The sequence below is a fragment of the Emys orbicularis genome, chromosome 6 (assembly GCF_028017835.1).
Source record: "Emys orbicularis isolate rEmyOrb1 chromosome 6, rEmyOrb1.hap1, whole genome shotgun sequence".
Taxonomy (NCBI): domain Eukaryota; kingdom Metazoa; phylum Chordata; order Testudines; family Emydidae; genus Emys; species Emys orbicularis.
In genome coordinates this window covers 6,277,563-6,301,495 of record NC_088688.1, presented here as the reverse complement: position 1 = coordinate 6,301,495, position 23,933 = coordinate 6,277,563, and the positions used below count along the sequence as shown (strand labels likewise).

Below are 23,933 nucleotides of genomic sequence, written 5' to 3'. Positions count from 1 at the left end.
CATATCTGCCCCACAGACACATACACATGTGCACACAGCTCCTGATGTCAAGTATCAAAGGGGTAGCCGTATTAGTCTGGATCTGTAAAAGCAGCAAAGAGTCCTGTGGCACCTTATAGACTAACAGACGTCTAGGAGCATGAGCTTTCGTGGGTGAATACCCACTTCTTCGGATGCATGCATGTGTGGTTATTGGGATGAAAGGTCTTGACTCTCCATTGCTGAAATCTTTCGATCTTTCTTCTCTCCCCTTCTTTCTCCTATAGCTGCTTATCCTGCTGCTTATGGCCAGATTAGCCAAGCGTTTCCACAGCCGCCTCCCATGATCCCACAGCAACAGAGAGAAGGTAAGTAAACAGGCTGTTCTCTGTTCCATACCTAGCAAGTCACCCCTATTGCATTGTATTCCCCCAACCCCCCAGTTACATAGAGCCCAGAAAATGCCTCATTACTTTGGACCCTCTTCTCGTCCACTCTCCATCTGTTGTGTAACATCATCAGGCGTTACTGGTAACCTATAGAAAAGTTCACACTTGTGGGGTACGTGCTTAGGTCCTCTCTGGGCTGCAGCCACTAGAGGGCAGCATAATTCAGAAGGTTTGATTACGTTGCATACGGTAAAGGCCAGCAGTGGCGGATCTAGAAAAGCGTTCCTCGAAAAGTCCTATTTCGTCCAAATCAGAAACGATTCATGGGAATGTGCCAATTCTGACAAAATTTGAAACATTTCATTTCAATAGTGTCAAAACATTTGGTATCAATGATGTCGTTCTGCTTCATTCCGTGTCCACGTGCGTTCTACATTAAAATGTTAATTTTAATCTTTCATTTTATATATTACATTTAACATTGTCTATAACATACACCGGTGAATATTTTAACGTAATATGAAAGTCAAAACAAAACAAATCGAAATGACAATATCAAAATGAAACATTTTGATGGTCCCAATTGTAAGTTCTTTGGCATTTTCATTTCATGAGAACATTTGACATGGATGCATTTTGGGGGAGCATTGCAATCAGGCAGTTCTAAATTATATGCAATTTCCACTGCCGCATGCCCTATAAGTGGAATTTATATGAGGAGAGGAGGTTTCCATACTGAAGAAAATATTGGCATATAATGTGGAATCCAGTCATCTCCCACCTATGTCCTATTGCTTTCCCTTTTGCCTGGATCATGGATATTTCTGCTTAAAGTGCATTGATGGTCATAAGAGTGACTGTGTCTAAATGTCAGCATCTCTACTCCCTGAGGGGCTGATTCGCCTCTCACTTACACAGAGGTAAATTAAGAATACGTTCTTTGAAGTCCCTGGAGTTACACCAGTGTGAGATCAGAATCACACCTTCTGTGTCTTTGAGTCACATCGGCTCATTTAGGTTTTAGTACAGCAAAGCCAGGGCAGCTATGGGAGAGTGAACTTGATTCTGTCCTGCTTTGTAAAATATCATTAACACTGCCAGGAAAGAGCTAGTCATGGAACTGACTTGCAACCTCACTGAATTCAGTGGGAAAGACTGGGGTGTAAGGTCTCAGATAGTATTCATAGAATCATAGACGTAAAGAGCTGGAAGGGACTTCAAGAGGTCATCTAGTCCAGGCCCCCGTGTCGAAACCATCCCTGGCAAGTATTTGTCTAACTTGTTCTTAAAAACCTCCAATGACAGGAAATCCACAGCCTCTCTTGGAAGCCTATTCCAGAGCTTAACTATGCTTACCGTTAGAAAGTTTTCTTAATGTTTAACCTAAATCTTGCTTGCTGCAGATTAAGCCCATTACTTCTTGTCCTACCTTCAGTGGACACGAAGAACAATTAATCACCATCCTCTTTATAACAGCCCTTAACAGATTTGAAGACTGTTATCAGATTGCCCCCTCCGTCTGCTTTTCTCAAGACTAAACATACCCGTTTTTTTTAACTTTTCCTCATAGATCAGGTTTTCTAAACCTTTTATTATTTTTGTTGTCCTCTTCTGGACTCTCTCCAATTTATCCACATCTTTCCTAGCAGCCCAGAGCTAGACACAGCACTCCAGCTGAGACCTCACCAGTGCTGAGTGGAGCCGGACAATTACCTCCCATGACTTATGTACGACACTCCTGTTAATACACCCAGAATGATATTCGTCTTTTTTGCAATTTGTAATCTACTGTCTCCCCCAAGCCCTTTTCAGCAGTGCTACTGCCTAGCCAGTTGTTCCCCATTTTGCATCTGTGCACTTGCTTTTTCCTTCCTAAGTGTAATACTTTGCACTTATGTTTACTGAATTTCATCTTGTTGATTTCAGACTAATCATCCAATTTGTCGAGGTAATTTTGAATTCTAATCCTGTCCTCCAAAGTAATTGCAACCCATCCCATCTTGGTATCATCTGCAAATGTTACAAGCATACTCTTCATGCCATTATCCAAGTCATTAAAGAAAATATTGGCTAGCACAGGTCCCAGGAGCGACCCCTGCGGGATTCCACCAGATTTACCCTCCCAGTATGACAGTGAGCCATTGACAGTTACTCTGTGGCCCTAAACTCTCAGTGCAACTACACAGGTCTCCAGGTATTTTTTGTATTCACTGGAGAGCCAGTGCGGAGAGAAGAGCACTGGGTGAATACAAAGTCCAACTCAAGCTCTTTGTCCTGATATTCAAAGCCCTCCATGAGAGTGGCCTTAACTAATGGAGAGATCTCCTCTCTCTCTCTCTCTCTCTCTCTCTCCATGGCCCTGATTTCCCATGACAGCTACTTTCCATAGAAACCATAAAACTCTTGACTAGTAAGAAGGAAACTCATGATTATGGGAGACACAATTTCCCTAGCTGTTGGACCTAGACTGTGGAACTCATTGCCACAAGAGATGAGAAAGACTTAACAGCATTCAAAAATAAACACATAACTCTTTTCTTTGATTTAGCTTTCTCTCAGTACATTCCTCTCTCTCTCTCTCTCACACCCACACCCACACCCACACACACTATTCGGTTTTACTCCTGCAGATAAGGCAAAGGAGAGAGAGGTTGTTTTGTTATCTCTTTAACAACAAGGGAGCAGTTAACTACTACTTGTGATGGAAGACATATAGATGAATGGGTAGATAGACAGACAGGCGGATAAAAAATGGCTTGTCCCCTGAATTCTGATCGCCACATCGTTATTGCTGGTGATGGTATAACAAGCCAAACGATCCCAGCTGAGTTTTTTTCAGTTTGCAGGGCTGGCAATTAGAAAAGACTCTTTTGACTTGAGAACTGAGCCAATTGGATCTGATTCACTGAGATAGAATCAGTGAGTGCAGGGGACTGGACTAGAAGACTTCTCGAGGTCCCTTCCAGTCCTGTGATTCTATATGGAACTCCAGTTACAGTCACGGTTCAGAACATGGCTGCACTTTAAGCAGGGGCTTCCATCTTCCTCTTTTGTGCTTGATCCCACAGTAGAATCAGACAATGCTGATTTCAGGCCTAACTTATAAAGGTTTCCACACTGCGGATCCAACTTTTAAACCTGAGGAAGGCTAAAATTCAGGACCTCATTCTCTGTTTCAACCAACTATTTCTAAGCCTTCATAGGTTTCGCTAGGTACATCCCAGGTCAGATTACAAGAGGATAGGATTCCCGCTCAGTTACAATATATCGAAGACTTCAGGAAATGCATCTGTCTATCTCTCTCTCCTGGGAGCTCTCACCCACCTCTAATAGGTACCCAAGAGGTCTGTTTTCATCTCATGCTTTGGCAACATTTGTATATTCCTGAGCAAATAGAGCTCAAAAAAATCCGGTTCAATTTAAACCAAAATAATTTTTCAAATTTTTTTCATCAAATCGAAAAAAAACCCCAAAATAAAAAATATTTCCAGTGGGCTGAAACATTTCAAGTTGAACTGAAATGAGTTTTTGGTTTTTTAGGTTTTTCAATTGATTTCAAGTTGACATTTTTGGTTGACTCCAAATGAATTTTTTGTTGTTGTTGTTCTTCATTTTGATTCAGCCATTTTGGGTGTTTTTCACCCTCTTTTTGGGGCGTGCATGGGCTTTTTAAAATTGGTCATATTTGAAACCAAAATGATGTTTCGAAACAAAAAGTTAAAACGAAATGTTTCAAAACGAAAAACTTAAAACGTGGATTCGACTCTTTCAAAAAACAAATTTCAACCAAAGCTATTTGTCAAATGTGACCCAGTTTCAAGCCTTAAAAAATGCATTTTTCAACAAAAACTGAATTGAATTTTTTTTTTTGCCCACCTCTACAATAAAGTCTCATTGAACTGAACTGAATTGCATCTCTCTTTCCTGGAGATTGAACAGCAGTCACTACAGAAGGGAGGGGATAACCCTGAAGAAGGTACAGATGTAGGGTAAATCTTTGTATGAATTAGGGTGGCCACTCAGGTTCAAAAGTAATTTAGCTAAGCAGACGACCGGGTGCCTAATTAGTTAATTACCCTGGTGCACTGGCATCCCCCCATATGGAATAAACTCTGCAGCAACCTCGCAACCTCTAGGAAATGCATGAAATGCAAAGGATCAGCTGTTCCTTCCTGACAGTCCTTTTAGCAAATTAGTGGGGAAAATTGTGCTTAGCAAATATTCATTAGGCCTTCATTTTCCATTAATCCAAAAGGAAATGTGGAGAGCCTGTGACTTCAATCACGCTGAGGCCCAGGAATTTTAATGAGCTTTAAATGGGCATCTGTCAGAATCCTGACTTCACCGTACTTATCCTGCCAGCCAGGGGAATGAGTAATGGCCAATAAAAGGTGGGAGCGCCTAGGCGAACTCCCCTCCCTAACAGGAAAGGCAAAGTTGTAATTTGCTGTGTTATGACACTATAATTATGCCCTGATGAAGAAAGTGAGAGCATTAAAATCCTTTTCTTTCCCCACTTCGCACTGTGCACCAGCAATAAATGATAGAAGCCCTGCTTTGCTGGGTCAGATAGGTGTATAGTGGTGGTAAAGAGAGACACAAGGATCTTCCCCCTCACCCTTTGTGTCTTTCTCACAATCAAGATTGAGAGCACAGCTGGGTGCTAGGCGAGCATCCCCAAAAGCATGCAAAGGAATTGGCCCTCCCATACACTGGTTAGCAAAACTGAACTACCATTGGGGTTAAGGTCAAAAGTATAACTGGGTTCAAATAAGAACTAGATAAGTTCATGGAGGATAGGTCCATCAATGGCTTTAGCCAAGAGGGTCAGGGATGCAACCCCATGCTCTCGCTGTCCTTAAACCTCTGATTGCCAGAAGCTGGGACTGGTCAACAGGAGATGGATCACTCAGTTATTGCCCTGTTATGGTCATTCCCTCTGAAGCACCTGGCATTTGCCACTGTTAGAAGACAGAATACAGAACTAGATGGACAATTGGTCTGACCCAATATGGCCGTTCTTATGTTCTTAAGAGTAGAACAGGGCAGAAACCGGAAATTCCATTTCATGGAGGAGTTCAGGATTGCAACATTTGTTTTAGTTCCAAATCAGGACGAAACCTGAACATTTCAAAATGATCCACGAAAGAAAATACCAAAATACTCAATTCATTTGAGATCAATTGAAACTTTCCATTTTGACAAAACTGAAATGTCTTGATCGATCCAAAATGAAATTTTCTGTTTCGTTTCCATTTTGATTTTTTTAATTCTATCATATAAATTGCAATATATTACATAACTTGAAATGAAAAGTGATTTTGAAGAGGAAAATCGAAATGTTTCATTCCAAAAATGTCAAAAACATAAAGTTTCGACACTCTTGGAGCTTTTCCACCCCCACCTCTCCTATTTTTCTGAAGCAAAATTTCAGCAAAATCTATGTGATTTTTCAAAGCATTTTCATTTTGACGGAACTGCATTTTCCAATGGAAAACTGCTCTATCACAATTTTCCCAACCAGCTCCAGGTTAGAGTCTACTGCATGCTGCAAAAGGCTGCCGGAATTCTTGCTCTAGCATCTGTTGCAGCCCCAGGAAGAGAATGGCGGGTCCCTGCCTGGAACCAATGTGTAGAATATGAATTTCTGTATTGGGTGGGGGGTCATTCTTCAGGGTGGGCTTCAGGGTTTCAGCCTTGGCCAGGTTCTGTCTGAGTTTGAGCAGAGAGGCAGGTGGCTGAATATAGAGTTCCATGTGTTTGTGTGTCTGTTCCCACTCATCATCACCGATCGCCTCAATAGCTGTTTGAGAAAGATGACTGACCTTCCGCCTATGAACACCAGGGAGGGAGGGGGACCATTCAGAGTGGTCCAAAGAGATGGATGCAAGGGGGAGGTAAAACTAAGATTAATGAGAATGAACGAAGCAAAGAAAAATTCTGAACGGAATACCAGGAAAAGCTTCTTTCTTTCCATCTCCATACATGCCGGTCAATCTATCTACCTAGCAATCAGTTCTATGCTAATGCCATGGCTGTAGTATTTGATCACCTGGCAGGTTGCTTAGATTGGCAAAGCAAGGTCCCCGTGGGGTCTCCCGGTCTCCTCCCTTCTCTGGTCATAAGAATCTTGGCTTGGGGTGAGGAGTTTTTTTGGAGGGAGGGTAGGCAGCTGTTGTAAATATCACTTTGGTTATTTGGTGGGTCGGAGCCTGGATTAGCCAAAACGCCTGTGGAAGTTGATCCCCACTGCCAGATCCCCTCCGCTGAGGAAGTCTAGTGGCAAGATCTTAGCAGTCTGCCAAAGGAAGTGGTGGAAGCCCCCCGTTGCTGAATGTATTTAAAACATAGACTGTACAGAAGTACTGCTGGAGAATATGCTGCTGTGGAGCATTCCACCCCAGCAGAGGGAGGCGTGTCCAATCCAGGTACTCTTTATTCAAATCTCCTCCCTTCTTCTCTTTCCCATCTCACCTGCAGGACCAGAGGGCTGTAACCTGTTTATCTACCATCTGCCCCAGGAGTTTGGGGATGCTGAGCTGATGCAGATGTTCCTGCCTTTCGGTAATGTCATCTCCTCGAAAGTGTTTGTGGATCGGGCGACAAACCAAAGTAAATGCTTTGGTGGGTAAAGATAACAAAACAATTAGATTCATCCAGGAAAGGGCTTTCTCTGAACACTTTGCCTTTCGAACTGCTTTCTCTTTGCTTACGTTTTTTGATTTCTCGATTTACTTCTGTCGATACTATTTTCTCCCTTCCCCCTCCCCTTAATCGTCTCATGCTCAGAACTGTGTGCATGGCTCAGAGACAAAGGTTTGGAAGGTGGCTAGCAGGTGGATGCTTCAGCTGCTGGCTACAGGGGAGAAAAATCCCACCCGCTGGATGGGTGGCATCGGAAAAAAAACAAGCGTTTGGAGAGAAGCTGGTGGGGTCGGGGGATGGGTTTGTGGCAGCAGGGTTGGTCGGGGGAGAAAGTACAGTGCCTTGGGGGAGGAAAATCAGGCACTGGGGGGAAAGAAAGGCTCTTTGGGCCAGATCCCCAGCTGGTGTAATGCATTAGACTGCAGGGGAGCCATGCTTATTTCTCTCAGCTAAAGATCTGACCTTCTGAGTGTAAGCCACTAAGAGAGGTCTGCTTCAGGGCCCTGCCAGCAGGCAGACATGTGATATCTGTGTTTGAATTCTCTACAGGATCTCCCCTCCCCATTTCAAATTCTTATCATGCTGCTGTAAATGTCACACTCCAGTGCTGTTGTGGGGCAGAGAGGGACCCTGTCCACGTTCATCCATGTACCTCTCCTGACCAGTTCCCCTCCCTCCAAACCGCAGTTTCCAGGGCTGGTGGGTGTCTCTCGGGATTCTCTTTGATGTCCCCGCGCTCACCACAGGGATCTGCCATGTGGTTCCCTGCCGTCCCTTGCTCTTTGCACACATGCCCTTTGAGAGGTTCAATGGGGCAAACTATTTTTTTTTAATTGTCCTGACTCTGAGGAATCTCTGCCTGCCGCTGGTCTGGAGGCAGCTTCTGGGGGATCCCTCCACATGTCAGACTTTTATTCTCTTTTGGTTTTGATGCTGCTGTCAATCTCCACACCATGCCTCCCTTGCCCGTTCCCTCCCTTGTCTCCTCCACCTTTCCCCCTCAGACAACCCTGCCAACTTCTCTTGGCCGGTTTCCCACTGGAAATCAGCGCCGTGCTGATAGCAGTCAGCTGGCTTGGACTGACTAGCTCCCAGGAGTTCGTGGCCCCAACATCCGCTGGTCTATACAGTTCTTCCTGTCCATCCAGAGAGCATCTGAATGCGACTTTGGACAGACCATTGAGCGCCTCATAATGGGAGGGAACACAGTGTTCATCTCAGTCAGCAATTGTTAGCTTCATGCCCTTCTACTCTCATGAACTCTTGGGCACGGAGCGTGGAGGGGCCCAGTATGAGGATTCGTCTTGGGGGATTTCAAATAAGCATTACACTTGTGACTCAGTCCCAGTTCCTTCTCGTTTTACAGCCCCAGTGGTGTCCTGCCCAAATGGGAGGACCAGCCTACTTCTAGGTGTCAAAGATAGATAACGCGCTGATGGTATCCATAGCGTGGGACAGTCAAGTTGGAGCTTCTGGCAGTGAAATGGCTGTCTCCATGCTCATCTATATAGAGAAATAACGGACCTGGTTCTCCTCCTACTGACAGAGGTGTAAAGCAGAGGGAACTCAGTTGATGTTAATGGAGGTGTGGCAGTGGAGTAAGTGAGATGAGAATCAGGCCTATTGAGGTGGGAGGATCATCTGGGGGCTAGAGTGCAGGGTTCAGATTTCTCTCTGTTCTCTTCTCATCTCTAACCAGTCCTGGCCTTGTGATTTAGTCACTAATCTGTAACATGGGGATAGTCACACACACCTAGCTCATGTGCCGGTATTCACTGATATTTACGCAGTGCTTGGAGATCCCTGGATGAAAAAGATGATAGCTGCAATGTAATAGGAGGAGAATTCAAATATTTATTTACTGTATGTTATAGAGAGGATGAAACCTAAAACCACAACCCACTTAGCAATCCACTGGTGCAGTTACCACCAAAATACATGTGGGTAACGAGGTTCTCCCAACCTCTAAGTAAAAAAGTTCCACTCAGGTGTTTAGTTCCCAAGTCCAGCAAAAAACAAGGAGCGAAGCTTGGTAACTTCATTTAGGCTCTCAGGAACCGATTCTCAGCTCCAGACAATGCTGGGGCCCTTGGTATAAGTTAGAAGATGCTCTCTGAATTAAGCTTGGCTGCCTAGGTAGCCAAGAGGGGCCATTCTAGTAGCCAGTGATAGCCAAAACAGAGGGATTTTCACCATTCCCTGGGCCTTGCCCCTTAGCCCCAGAACTAGGGGTATGGCAGTAGCATACGGCAGTTGCATTTGGTCTGTACCACATGAGGTTCCCCCTACATATAGGGAATTCCCAGCTTGCCAAATCTGTCAGTTTTACAGCAATGCAAAAGTACAGAGAATCAGGTCCTCAGTCTATTTGCTGCTTTCAGTGGACCTAGAGCTGGACCATGTTTTTCATTCAACATTTTTTTTTCAACAGAACATTGCTTTTCCTACAGGAAATGTCCAATTTTGACGATATTTGATTGAAAAATTCTTGGTTTTCTGACAGAACATTTCACTTTTCAGATACCAAAAACAAAAGCAAAACAAATCAACGTATGCATTTTGGTTTGTTTGTTTTTTCCAACAAAAGCCCAAAAGCTTTTGTTGAAAAAAATTCATCTAAGTGTTGTCATGGGAACAAAACCCACTTCCCAAACAGCTCTGCTTAGCTAGCGCTTACTTACTGGGAGCTGGCCCTTTTGCCATTTTTACATATGGTGAGTACACAGCAAGTCACCAAGCCTTTTTTCCTTTAATTCCCCCTCTTATGGGCCTTGGGGGAGGAAAGACACTCTGCCCGGTTTCCTGAAACCACCTGCAGTGATGGAGAAAATCTTCGTAGCCACCCGAGACACAGTGAATTAGGCCTGTAGCAAACCTTTGGTTTTCACCTTTTGGGACTGAAAGTTTTGAATTCTCCAACTTGTTCCCTAGAGCAGCTGAAGGCAGTTGCATTATCTGATTTGTCCAGTGATGACAGCGCAAGGTGTGCAGGGTACTTTTGTGCATGTCATGAAGAACAGGGCATCAGTTGCCACCCTTTCTGCTGATTTCCTGGCCTAGCACCCACACGAGAGAGAGAGAGCAAGAAAACAATGTGCTGCCTGTATAGTCATGCTCAGAAAAGAGCAGGTTATGGTCTTGAGGCTTATCACATTCACCATTCAGAAATGGCCTCTAAATTTAACAGCACGTCTAGGTAATGGGGGATATAGGAAACAACAGCAACCATGCCTGGGCTGTTCAGACTCCACCCCTGCTGCAGGCTTCATGCAGGCCAAGTTTTTTTGGTTTTGGTTTTTGGTTCTTCTTGCTACAGCCAGCTCTGGAGGCCAGAGGTCACCGTGCTAAGGAGAGGTATAGGTTTACCTTAAAGTTATACACACATACAGGGCACTTTCATTTAGAGGTTTTTAAGGTCAAGCTTGACAAAGCCCTGGCTGGGATGATTTAGTTGGGGGTTGGTCCTGCTTTGAGCAGGGGGTTGGACTAGATGACCTCCTGAGGTCCCTTCCAACCCTGATATTCTATGATTCTATGATTACAGCCCAACTGCATGAAAGACTCAATAGCCACATCCCAGATCCCAGTGCTGTACCCATAGGACATGATATCAGGGCAGTTTACTTGGAAAGCTAGTAGTGAAAATTTGCCTTAGATCATCTACACTGATCCTTTTGATAATATGTGAACACAATGTGTTGAAAGAGAGCAACAAAATAAACCTGCATAGGTACACCTGTATGAAAGAGGCAATGTGGAGAAACATGTCTGGAGCAAGTTGTCAGCCCACTAACATTTGCGAGGTGGATAGTGATAAAGAGGGGTGTACAGCAGCGAATGTTACCGAGATGGTAAATCAGGCACTAACTGGAAAGGGATTTCTTTGATTTCCTTTTTTGCTGTAAGGGTTGGAAAGAATGTTAATCTTTTGTGGGAGCCAGTGGTACGCAGGTGGGGAAAACTGCAGCATGAAGAGTGCTGGTCAGGAACAGTTGTGAGTTGCCTTGGTGCGTGGTGATAAATACCTAGTACCCCCCACGCTGTCCTTGCAAGATGGAGAATTTGCTTCTGTGCTTATAGCATTGCCAAACCTGGTGATTTAATTGTGAATCTCAGAATATTGGGTGCTTTTCTTAAAGTTCCAGCTCCTGGAGGCATGTGATTAGGAATGTCTCCACTTTCTTTTTTTTAAAGTAAGTTTTTGTCCTCATCGTTGCAGAGAAAAGCTTGAAAACATGACCATAGCAGACATAATAAAAAAAGAATTCATAAGTTATTTTTAAAAGTCTCATGATTTTAAGCCAACCTCTTGATTTTTGAATGTTTGCGGTTGGCAGTGCTGCTGGTCTCTGATTTGCAGTTTGTTGTTACGCAGATATGGGAGTAGTGAATATTTAGATACGATAATTAGAAATGGTTGAAAATGACAATTATTTTGCACTGAATTTTTTTTGTTTTTTATACTTCCTGAGAATTTTTTTTTTTACTTTTTCATAAAACAAAAAACAAACATTTTTGGTTTTCAAAAACTGTTTCCAGTAAAAGAAAGAAAGAAAGATATATTAGTATTTAAAAAATCTTTTTTAGGTTAAATAAAATTTTGGTTTTCGGTAAACATCTTTGATTTTTTGATGCCAAAAACTGGTTTTTTTTTAATAATAATAAAGATATCCCATCTCCTAGAACTGGAAGGGACCTTGAAAGGTCATCAAGTCCAAACCCCCTGCCTTCACTAGCAGGACCAAGTACTGATTTTGCCCCAGATCCCCAAGTGGCCCCCTCAAGGATTGAACTCACAATGCTGGGTTTAGCAGGCCAATGCTCAAACCACTGAGCTATCCCTCCCCCAAATTAAACTGAAAAATTAACATTTCCATTGAATTTGCATGCTGCTATGTTGCTTTATCTCCATAGCTCAGCGACGCCCACTCCATGCCCCGTTTTTACCCTGTGTTTTTACAAGCCATAGAGTGGCTGTGCAGAGGGTTTAACTTTATAGTTCAGGACGCTGTGCCTAGCACTCAACGTTTCTCCCACAGTATCCACCTGCATTAGATTGCAGCAGCTTTGTGCTTTTTACCATGCACCATGCAAAAACAGGCCTGCTCAAATCTCAGTGGTGTTTTTCCAGCAGGACTCCAGAGTTCTCTATGGGATCATTCATCCATCCCTTTTTACCTTGCCCCTCCATACTTCTTATGGTGCAGTGGACAAGAAGAGACCTTTCCCTGTGAATGAAGAGGTTCTCATATCTCCACTTATAATAAAATATGATTCTGCTGGGACCAGATCAAACAAATAATAATAAATACTCAGTGCTTATATGACAAAAATGTCATTCCTCTCAATCTGGTCAAAAAAATTGAAATTGAGACCAATGTTGTTGTTTTTTAATTTTGCATGAAAAAAATGTCCTGTTTAACCAGTTTATAGAATGGTTACATTTATCAAAAAAACAAAATTTTGATTAATTTTTTTATGAAAAGTTTCAAAAAAAATCAACAATATTTTTTTCATTTCTCAACCAGTTCTAGTTATTGTTGCTGTAAGATCATTCAGTATTTTTCACAAGGTTTGGCATAGAAGAGGCAAATCTGTCATCATCTCTATGATTATTATATGTATGTTGCACTATAAAGATGCACAGTGATGTGCAGGATATAAATGAACTGAACAAAGAGCAGACATCCTGCCCTGAGTAGCTTAGAACTTCACAGAGCACTGCGCAGCAGGAGGGATATAAGGTGGGAGTGGATCCCCGTGATGGCTGAAATGCTGCATGCAACATTTGAGACACCAGGAGCTTCTTTTTTTTTCAAGGGCAATTGGTGAAAATTAGTTGAGAGGCTGATCCGAGTGTTAGATGTGGGCTGGCAGAAGGGACAATGTTGGGAATAGGGAGAGGAGACAAAGTGAGAAGCAGGGAACATTTATCAAACAAGTGAAATGCATCTTAGAAGATCAGAGATGAGTCAAGATTTGTTCAGCCCATTGGATCTTTTTCTAAAAGCTGTGCGTTCGTTCAAAGAAGAATTAATTCAGGGAAGTCCTACGGCTTGTGTTACAGAAGAGGTCAGACTAGATGATCACAGTGGACCCTTCTGGTCTTATACTCTATGAATAAGAAACCCTAGACAGCAGTTTACATCTTTTTCATAGATTCACCGAAGCTAGAGATTGATGCCCTTAGGTTGCCTCACCTGTCACCCAGGGAAGCCAGTGCACAGTGTACATTCTTCAGTACTTAGGCCTGAATGCACAAAAGGAGTTAGGTGCCTAAGTCCTTGTTTTAGGCACCTATGTTCCAGTTTCAGGACCATGGTGGTGCACAAAACTTCCACTGAAATCCTGTAGGTGCCTAAACTCAATTGCCACCTACGTTTTTGCAGTAAAAGTTCCCTAGGCACCTATGTTTCTGCTTCTGAGCATGCACACAGCAGCATCCTTGTCGCTATCCAGGGGCCTAGCTCCCACCTAAGAGCAATTCACAAACTGGGGGGAAATAGACGTTCAGCTGCCTACCAGGTCGGGCCCCTCAGGTGAGGTCACACAAAACAGCTGGGGTGAATTACAGGGGAAGGAGGAGGACTTCCCTTATCTAAACTTCCCTTTAGGGTGACCAGATGTCCCGATTTTATAAGGACAGTCCCGATTGTTGGGTCTTTTTCTTATATAGGCTCCTATTACCCCCCTCTGCCCCCAATCCCCGTCCTGATTTTTCACACTTGCTGGCTGGTCACCCTACTTCCCTTATAAAGTTTGCAGATGATACCAGGCAGGGAGGGGTTGCAAGCGCTTTGGAGGACAGGATTAGAACTCAAAATGATCTTGACAACCTGGAGAAATGGTCTGAAATAAATAGGAGGAATTCAATTAGGACAAATGCAAAGTACTCCACTTAGGAAGGAACAATCAATTGCACAAATACAAAATGGGCAATGACTGCCTAGGAAGGAGTACTGCAGAAGAGGATCAGGGGGTCATAGTGGATCAGACTAAATGAGTCAAGAGTATGACATTGTTTCAAAAAATGCAAACATCATTCTGGGCTGTATTCGCAGGAGTGTTGTAAGCAAGACACAAGGAGTAATTCTTCCGCTCTACGCCGCGCTGATAAACCCTCATCTGCAGTATTGTGTCCACTTCTGGGCACCACACTTTGGAAAAGATGTGGACAAATTGAAGACCAGAGGAGAGCAACAAAAATGATTAAAGATCTAAATTGAAAAAATTGGGGGTTTTTTTTAGTCTGGAGAAGAGAAGACTGAGGGGGGCATGATAACAGTCTTCAAGTATGTAAAAGGTTGTTATAAAGAGGAGTGTGATAAATTGTTCTTCTTACCCACTGAGCACAGGACAAGAAGTAATAGACTTAAATTGCAGCAAGGGAGATTTAGGTTAGACATGAGGAAAAACTTCCTAACTGTCAGGGTGGTTAAACACTGGAACAAATTACCTAGGGGAGGTTGTGGAATCTCCATCATTGGAGGTTTTAAAGAACAGGTTAGACAAACACCTGTCAGGGATGATCTAGATCGTATTTAGTCCTGCCTCAGAGCAGGGAACTGGATTAGATGACCTACTGAGGTCACTTCCAATCCTACATTTCTATAACATTTAGCCTAGTGGTTACTTTACTCACTTAGGATGTGAAAGCCCCCCTGGTTCAAATCCCCCCACCACCTGAGCAGGAAGAAGGGATTTGAACAGGGATCTGCTATATTTCAGGTGAGTGCCTAGCCCTGAGCTATTGGATATTCTGATGGGGGAGGGCCTCTCTCAGTCTCCCCTGATGAAGCTCTTCCATTGTGGATAAATAGAGTCATTGGAGGAGGGAGGGGAAGGATGCTGGGTCTCTCACATCAGTATGCATTTTAATACAGCTAAAGGTAAATGTATACATCGAGGAACAAAGACGGCAGGCCACACTTACAGGTTGGGGACTCTATCCTGGGAAGCAGTGACTCTGAAAAAGCTTTGGGGGTCATCTATTGGAGTGTAAGGCCGGAAGGGACCAGCAGCTCACCGAGTGTGACCTCTTGCATATCACAGGCCACCAACCCCACCCGGCACCCACGCACTAAATCCAACAACCAAAGGTGGCTAATCAGTCATGGTGGACAATCAGCTGAACATGAGCTCCAGGGGTGATGCTATGGGCAAAAGGGCTAATGCAATCCTTGGATGTTTAAAGAGGGAAATCTCAAGTAGAAGTAGAGAGGTTATTTTACCTCTGTACGTGACACTTGTGCAACCACTGCTGGAATCCTGTGTCCAGCTCTGGTGTCCACAATTCAAGAAGAATGTTGATAAATTGGAGAGGTTCAGAGAAGAGCCACAAGAATGATTAAAGGATTAGAAAACAAACCTTTATAGTGATAGACTCAAGGAGCTCAGTCAATTCAGCTTAAGAGAAGGGTAAGGGGTGACTTGATTACAATCTATAAGTACCTACATGGGAAGCAAATATTAGATAATGGGCACTTCAGGCTACCAGAGAAAGGTATTACATGATCCAGTGGCTGGAAGTTGAAGCTAGACAAATTCAGACTGGAAATAAGCAGGGCCAGCTCCAGCTTTTTTGCCGCTCCAAGCAGCAAAAAAAAAAAAACCCGATTGAGCTGCCCCTGAAGTGCCACCGAAGACTGAAGGGGGCCGATTGAGCTGCCGCCAAAGTGCCGACGATGACGACCCGAACCTGCCGCCCCAACAACGGATGGACTGCCATCCCTTTCTATTGGCTGCCCCAGGCACCTGCTTCCTTCGCTGGTGCCTGGAACCGGCCCTGGAAATAAGGTGTCAGTTTTTTGACAGTGAGAGTAATTAACCATCGGAACAGTTAACCAAGAGTCTTGATGGGGTTTCTGTCACTGGGAATTTTTAAAATTAAGATTGGACGTTTTTCTAGAAGATCTGCTCTAGGAATGTTTTTTCAGGGAAGTTCTATGGCCTGTGTTCTTCAGGAGGTTGGACTAGATGATCACAATTGGCCATTCTAGCCTTGGAATCTCTCAGTGTGGGTGTGTATTCTAACCAGCAGGTCACTCTCATGTTTGTGCTGCCTTTCTCCCATACTCTCCCTCAAGGAGTCATTTGGGCTAGAGAGAGAGAGCTCACAAACGTGAGAATGACCCTGCAGCCAATGGTGATTAGACCATTCTCCAGGATGTGGGAGGTCCATGAAGCAGCCCCCTTGCTCCAATGACTCTTTAATAATTTATCCATGCAGTTTCAACAGGAGTGGTTGAGGGAGCCCCTCATCAGAATATCCCAGAGCCCAGTGGTTAGGGCAGTCACCTGAGTAGTAGCAGAGCCCAGTTCAAATCCCTTCTCCCTCTCAGGTGGAGGGGGGACTTGAACCAGGGGTCTTCCACATCCCTGGTGAATGCCCTACATACTGGGCTAAAAGTTTTGGGGGTGGTCCCCAGTGGCTTCCTGCAAAATTGGCATAGGCTGCTAACTCTAAAGAAGGTTCACAGCTAGGAATCGCAAGTAGAGCTAGGCATTCCCACTGCCTACTTTAGATGGCTCCCTGCCTAGCACGTTGGTATTTTCTGTGAATCTCATTCTATGGCACCTGTCTCTCCCCAGCCATTGCTGGGTACTGAACTCTGGCTTTGTGAATCACAAGTGATTTCCCAGGCGCCCAAAATTTAGGCATTGTAACGCTCAGCATAACTCAGAACGCCTAAATCCTTTTGTGCATTCAGGCCTTAGTCCAGTCAAATGTGTCCGTTCTCAACCAACGGGGGCGGGGACCTCTACTGCTTTCCCTAGGAGGTAGGTAGGGATCATTAAATAGAGCAAGATAGATGCCCCATCACAAAAAGCTTGCAGTCTAGCAAGAGAAAGGATAGTTCGGTGCTTAGCATGCTGCTCTGGGACTCAGGTGAGTTGGGTTCAATGACCTTCTCTGCCAAAGACACTGTGTGCTTCCTGGAGCAATTCATTCAGGGCTGGATTCATAAAGGGACTTAGGCATGTCAGTGCCTAACTCCTGGGCATCCTGACACCTATTGAATTCAGAGCCCTGAGTTCGGTGGCCAGGCTCCCCACACAGCCCAGGGGGAGAGTTAGGTGCCTAAGGGTATGTCTGCACTTCAAGCTGGGAGTGTAATTCCCACGTTGAGGAGACATACCCGGGCTAGCTCTGATCAAGGAAGCGTGCTAAAAATAGACTGCAGCTGTGGCAATGGGAGGCCTGTGCGTGGGCCAGTAACCCCTGCCACAGCTCCACTCTAGTGTTAGCACTCTAGCTCGATCAGAGCTAATGCGGGTATGTCTCCTTCTGCTGGGAATTAACTCCACAGTTCAAATGGCTGAGCCATTACAAACATTGAATCTATCTCCCCTTGTAAGTATTCTCACACTTGCTTCTTATCAAACTGTCTGTACTGGGCTATCTTGATTATCACTTCAAAAGTTTTTTTTCTCTTACTTAATTGGCCTCTCAGACTTGGTAAGACAACTCCCACCTGTTCATGCTCTCTGTATGTGTGTATATATATCTCCTCAATATATGTTTCACTCTATATGCATCCGAAGAAGTGGGTTGTAGCCCACGAAAGCTTATGCTCTAATAAATTTGTTAGTCTCTAAGGTGCCACAAGTACTCCTGTTATTTTTGCGGATACAGACTAACACGGCTGCTACTCTGAAACAGTTCAAAGTGTAGACGTACCCGAAAAAAGGGATTCTCAGAAGGCAGAAAGCCGAGCAGGGAACTCCCTAAGGGAATGTCTATTCCAGGGATCGGCCACCTTTGGCACGCGGACGGGCTGGTTTGTTTACCTGCCGCGTCCACAGGTTTGGCTGGTCGCGGCTCCCACTGGCCGCGGTTCGCCGCTCCAGGCCAATGGGGCCGAGGGATGTGCTGGCCGCCGCTTCCCGCAGCCCCCATTAACCTGGAGCGGCGAACTGCGGCCAGTGGGAGCCGCGATCGGCCAAACCGACGGACGCGGCAGGTAAACAAACCGACCCGGCCCGCCAGGGTGCTTACCCTGGCAGGCCGCGTGCCAAAGGTTGCCGATCCCTGGTGTATTCTGTAGTTAGACACCTGCGGCTGGCCCATGCCAGCTGACTTGGGCTCGCGGGACTTAGACTAAGGGGCTGCTCAATTGCTGTGTAGCCATTTGGGCTCAGACTAGAGCCTGGGCTCTAGGATCCTGCGAGGTGGGAGAGTCCCAGAGCTCAGGCTGCAATGAAACAGCCCCTTGGCCCGAGCCCCTTAGCCCGAGTGACCTGGCACAGGCCAGCCCAGGTGTCTAACAGCAGAGTAGATATACCCTAAGCTAGCAAGGAGTGAGGTGCAGAGGAAAGGCCCAGATTTCCAAAAGTATTTTGGTGCCTAATTCCCACTGGTCTGGGCTTCGAGGCACCTGATGGGCCAGAGGGAGGCACCTATCTCTGCTCAAGACTCTCAGCCCTGAACCCTCTCCTGGCATTAGGTGCCTGAGCCAGGTCAGCCCTTGCTTATGAAAAACCAGAGAAAGAGAGAGAGGCCCACCCCACAGCACCTCAGAGCACACTTACGGGATCAGGCCCTGCTGCGGAGATAGGCAGGGAAATGCCTAGTGTGAGAATCCCGCTGGGGCTTCAGCTTGAGCACGGGCTCTGAGGAGCTCGTTAGCAGTGGGGTGGCATCAGGATTTAGGCAGCTTTGCACGTGCCCAGTGGTGGAAATGGAGGCAGGTCCTGGGTTAGGCAGCAGCTGAGCAGAGGTTTTGAGACTGACACTGGACGTGGATGCTGGATTTAGGCACCTAAAGTCACGGTTAGGTGCGTGAATCCCTTTGTGAATCTGGCCCTTAGTTTCTCTGTGCCTCAGTTCTCCATCTGTAAGATAGGGATAATAGCATAGTACTACTTCACAAGGGTGTTGTGCGGATAAATACAAGACTCTCATACTATGGTAATGGGGAGCCACATTACTACTGATAGATCTACAAGGCATGAGCAATACAGCTCAAGTAGGGGAGGTTGGGGAGAGACTGTAGGTTATAAAAAAAGTGGGACAGTATTACAAAGGAGCAGCGTCATTGAGGATGCAAGGCCAAGCGTAGGTAAGGAGATGAGCTTCTGAAGGCAGTAAGGGAAGCAGGGTTGACAGGAATGAGAGGAGATAGCAGTAAATGCTGAGAAATGCTATGGATGATGATTGTCAATTGGAAGCCTTCAGCCCTCTGTCTGTCTTGCCCCGCACATCCAGGCCATGTCCTGCCATTTCCCCCTCCATTACATTTCTAAGATCTGGTCATTTCTTTCTGTCCAGGCATCTGAGGGTATCTAGGTCCAGACCTCATTAACTTCCCTCTGGAGCATTGCAGTCTGCTCCTCAATACCCACATCTCTCCCAGCTCCTGTCCACACAAAACTCAGCTGTTAGGGCCTACCTTTCGCCTGCTGCCATCACTACATCAGCCTCAATTTGAGTCTCTCCAGTGGCTCTGTGTTTTCCATCTGATCAAGCTCAAGTGTCTTTACTTTGCCTGAAAGGCCCTTCACAGTTCTGCCCTTCCTACTGACCCATCTCTGTCTCCTGTCGCATCATTCCCCCCACCCCACAGCAGCCTCCAGCCACCACCTGTCTTCTTCTTTTACAGTCACCTTCAGGCTTCATGCTTTTCCCCATGCTGCTTTTCACTCATGGAATGCCATTCAAAATAATCACTGGCCTTTCCATTCTTAAGACCCATGTCCACTGTGATGCCTACAAAAAATTGGCCAATTATTGATATGTAGACTCAGGGGCACACAGGGTGTGTTAATATTTATTTCCTTATTTTGATATACACCTCTACCCCGATATAACGCTGTCCTCGGGAGCCAAAAAATCTTACCGCGTTATAGGTGAAACCGCGTTATATCAAACTTGCTTTGATCCACCGGAGTGCGCAGCCCCGTGTCCCGTCGTCGTCCCCCCCCCCCCGGAGCACTGCTTTACCGTGTTATATCCGAATTCGTGTTATATCGGGTCGCGTTATATCAGGGTAGAGGTGTATGTATGTATGTGTGGTGGGGGAGAGTGTATATAAAGAGATGCTGTATGTTGGTATATACAGTAGTACATGCTGGCCCAACTCAAAAAGTTCATTCCAGTTCCAAAGATATTATTGATTCTAGTGGTAATTCCCCATTTTACGTATATGGAATATTTAAGGATGCCCAATGTGTGTGTATATTATAATGATTAATGTAGATAGCACCTCCACCAGTAAATGGTGCTATATCATGATTTTACTATTAAGCTGTAGTCTTGTATGTTATTATTTTTGTTGATCTGATCTTGGGGGTAAGCAGGAAGTTCAGTCTTGCCTTTATATACTGGAGTTGGTCCTTGCAGTGTCCCCATAAATCCCTGTGATTCTACAAGCGAGTATTACAACTGGTGGCAGTGGCTTCCAGATGTCAAAAGCACTTTTGCTTGAGAAGGAATTTACCAGTCATGCAGATGAGACAGGAATCTGTGAGCACTTGACAGACTTTAAGCAATCGCTCTCTGTGAATAAAATGGACTGATGAGGAAGCATCACAGTACCTGGCTTTGGATGATGATGATGCCAAAGCATTTTACCAGCAGCTTCCTATACACAGTTGCGCAAACATTTATATGACTGCTATGAGATAGGATTGGCCTTTTGAAATACTGGAAGGAATGGCAAGCCAGGAGGTGGCTGGAAGGGGAACCCCTGCATACTTATTTGTGTGCATTAAGAAGACTGTTTCATAGGGTTTTCCCTGTCTATGAGATGGTTTGCGTGAAGCAGAACCTGCGGCGCTGAATCTGGAACTGGCCATGCATAGAGGGGCATATGCCCGGTGGCAGGCCATGAGAGAATCCTATGTGACACCTCCGTTTATAAATGATTTAGCAGTGTAGAATCATAGGACTGGAAGGGATCTCGAGAGGTCATCTAGTCCAGTCCCCTGAACTCATGACAGGACTAAGTATTATCTAATCATAGAATCACAGTATATTAGGGTTGGAAGGGACCTCAGGAGGTCATCTAGTCCCACCCCCTGCTCAAAGCAGGACCAATTCCCAACTAAATCATCCCAGTCAGGGCTTTGTCAAGCCAGGCCTTAAAAACCTCTAAGGAAAGAGATTCCACCACCTCCCTAGGGAACCCATTCCAGTGCTTCACCACCCTCCTAGTGAAAAAGTTTTTTCTAATATCCAACCTAAACCTCCCCCACTGCAACTTGAGACCATTACTCCTTGTTCTGTCATCTGGTACCACTGAGAACAGTCTAGATCCATCCTCTTTGGAAACCCCTTTCAGGTAGTTGAAAGCAGCTATCAAATCCCCCCTCATTCTTCTCTTCTGCAAACTAAATAATCCCAGTTCCCTCAGCCTCTCCTCATAAATCATGTGCTCCAGACCCCTAATCATTTTTGTTGCCCTCCGCTGGACTCTTACCAATTTTTGCACATCCTTCTTCTAGTGTGAGGCCCAAAACTGGACACGGTACTCCAGGTGAGGCCTCACCAATGTCGAATAGAGGGGAATGATCACGTCCCTCGATCTGCTGGCAATGCCCCTACTTATACAGCCCAAAATGCCGTTAGCCTTCTTGGCAACAAGGACACACTGTCGACTCATATCCAGCTTCTCGTCCACTGTAACCCCTAGTTCCTTTTCCACAGAACTGCTGCCTAGCCATTTGGTCCCTAGTCTGTAGCAGTGCATGGGATTCTTCCATCCTAAGTGCAGGACTCTGCACTTGTCCTTGTTGAACCTCATCAGATTTCTTTTGGCCCAGTCCTCTAATTTGTCTGGGTCCCTTTGTATCCTATCACTACCTTCCAGCGTATCTACCACTCCTCCCAGTTTAGTGTCATCTGCAAACTTGCTGAGGGTGCAGTCCACGCCATCCTCCAGATCATTAATGAAGATATTGAACAAAACCGGCCCCAGGACCGACCCTTGGGGCACTCCGCTTGATACTGGCTGCCAACTAGACATGGAGCCATTGATCATTACTTGTTGAGCCCGACGATCTAGCCAGCTTTCTAGCCACCTTATAGTCCATTCATCAAGCCCATACTTCTTTAACTTGCCGGCAAGACCATCCCTGACAAGTGTTTGTCCAACCTGCTCCGGAGAGCTATGTCACTGAAGAGGACACCGCGATCCTGGGAATGACATGGCTCCTAGAGCAGAAGTGATGGCGGTAAGGCACCACCAGAAGGGGATGCACTGGCAAGAAGAACTAATTCCCATGACAGCCAGGAGGCGGCACCAGAGTGGTGAGTTCCACCCTGTCACAGGTGTCAGTAGAACACACTTGTCCCTGGACAATATTCACATACTCCTGCAGGAGATGAGTAGGAGGAAGTGTGGACACTGGGGAGCAACTTTTGGGGCCTTAGAGGTGTCTCCACCATGCCTTCAGGATGACAGAGATGAACTGCTCCCGGTGGTCTCTCAGAATAAATTTGTGGTGAAGCGGGGTCATCATGCAATAATACCCCTAAGGATAAAGGACTGCTGTGGTGAACCTATAGGAGTGTTTGAAGCTCGAAATATGCGTCAGGATGGCTGTGTAGCAGAGCTCTGTTTCAAGCTGGACCAAAGAGGGAGTTCTGGAGTAAGACCAATTAATGTGACTGACCAGGAAGTTCAATTAGTGAAAAATCAGACCATGGGGAGAGTGTAACTGGTGTCTCAAAGCCTTTCAAAGGGACAGAGATCAAGAGCTGTGAAGCAGCCCAATCAGTAAAAGAGCTGGGAATTGACTTGACAGAAGCAGCCATAGAAGGCAATTAAAGTAAGCAATTAGAACAGCTGCTCTTCCAGGAATAATGACGAACTTGGCAGATCTGATGGGGTGCAACATCAGATTGTGTTGAGGCCAGAGAGTGTTCCTGTGAGGTAGCCCCCACATTGGATTCCCCTGGTGTATCAGGCCACAGTGAAAGAGAAGCTAAATTTGCATGCTGGAGGATACCCTGACAGTTGTAACTGTGAAAAAGCCAAACGGAGACTTGAGGATATGCACTGACTACAGGAGACTTAATACACAGATGGTTCCAGATAGCTACCCACATCTGCACATAGCAGACCCACTAGATAAAATGTTAGGAGAAAAATATTTTAGTAGTTTTGATGTGATATCTGGATACCATCAGATTAAACTGACACTTGAGGATGAAGAAAAAAACTGCCGTTGTGACACCCTATGAACTGTTTCAATTCTGCAGAATGTCTTTTGGATGCATGGAGGTGCCAGGCATGTTTCAGAGGGAAGTAAATCACCCAACCCAAATTTTGAGAATTGAAGACATCCCCACATATTTAGATGACTTCCAGGGCTGCCCAGAGGGGGGGGCAAGTGGGGCAATTTGCCCCAGGCCCCGGGCCCCGCAGGGCCCCCCCGAGAATATAGTATTTTATAGTATTGCAACTTTTTTTTTATGGAAGGGGCCCCCGAATTGCTTTGCCCCAGGCCCCCTGAATCCTCTGGGTGGCCCTGATGACTTCATTTGTGTCCATAAAACACAGGAGGAACCTCTGGTAGGAGTGGAAAGGGTTCTAAAGCTTTTTAAGGAGTCAGGATTTAAATGTGCAGGAAACCAATGTCAGTTTGCAAGGAGTCGCATCACTTTCCTAGGACATATAGTCAGTGAGAACGGGTTGGAGCTCCAACCTCAGGAACTGAATGTTATAAAGGACTGGAAGGTTCCTACAGACTTGGAGGACATACAGTGGTTTGTAGTCCACTGCAGATTCTTCAAGAGATTTGTAAAAAAAAACAAAAAAAAAGGCAATTTTGTCTGGACAGACGAATACTAGAAAGCATTTGAGTCACTGAAGGAAGGACTTCTTCACTATGCTGTGCTTAAATTCCCAGATGTGTCCCAGCCATTCATGATAACCTGTGATGCCTCAAAGGCTGCTATCAAATTTGCACTGGAAC

General features: G+C 45.3%; 1 protein-coding gene across 40 annotated transcripts in view; it reads left to right on the top strand.

Moving 5' to 3' along the window:
* CELF4 (CUGBP Elav-like family member 4) overlaps positions 1–23,933 on the top strand; it is an 846,252-nt gene that overhangs the window by 796,749 nt on the left and 25,570 nt on the right. For 15 of the 40 annotated variants that reach the window (XM_065406447.1, XM_065406452.1, XM_065406448.1 and 12 more), the window contains 2 exons: positions 267–347; positions 6,849–6,932. In XM_065406447.1, the coding sequence (XP_065262519.1) occupies positions 267–347; positions 6,849–6,932 (165 nt within the window). Of the gene's footprint in view, positions 1–266; positions 348–6,848; positions 6,993–23,933 lie in introns of all 40 variants that reach the window. The other 25 variants (XM_065406462.1, XM_065406471.1, XM_065406460.1 and 22 more) reach the window with 3 other exon arrangements.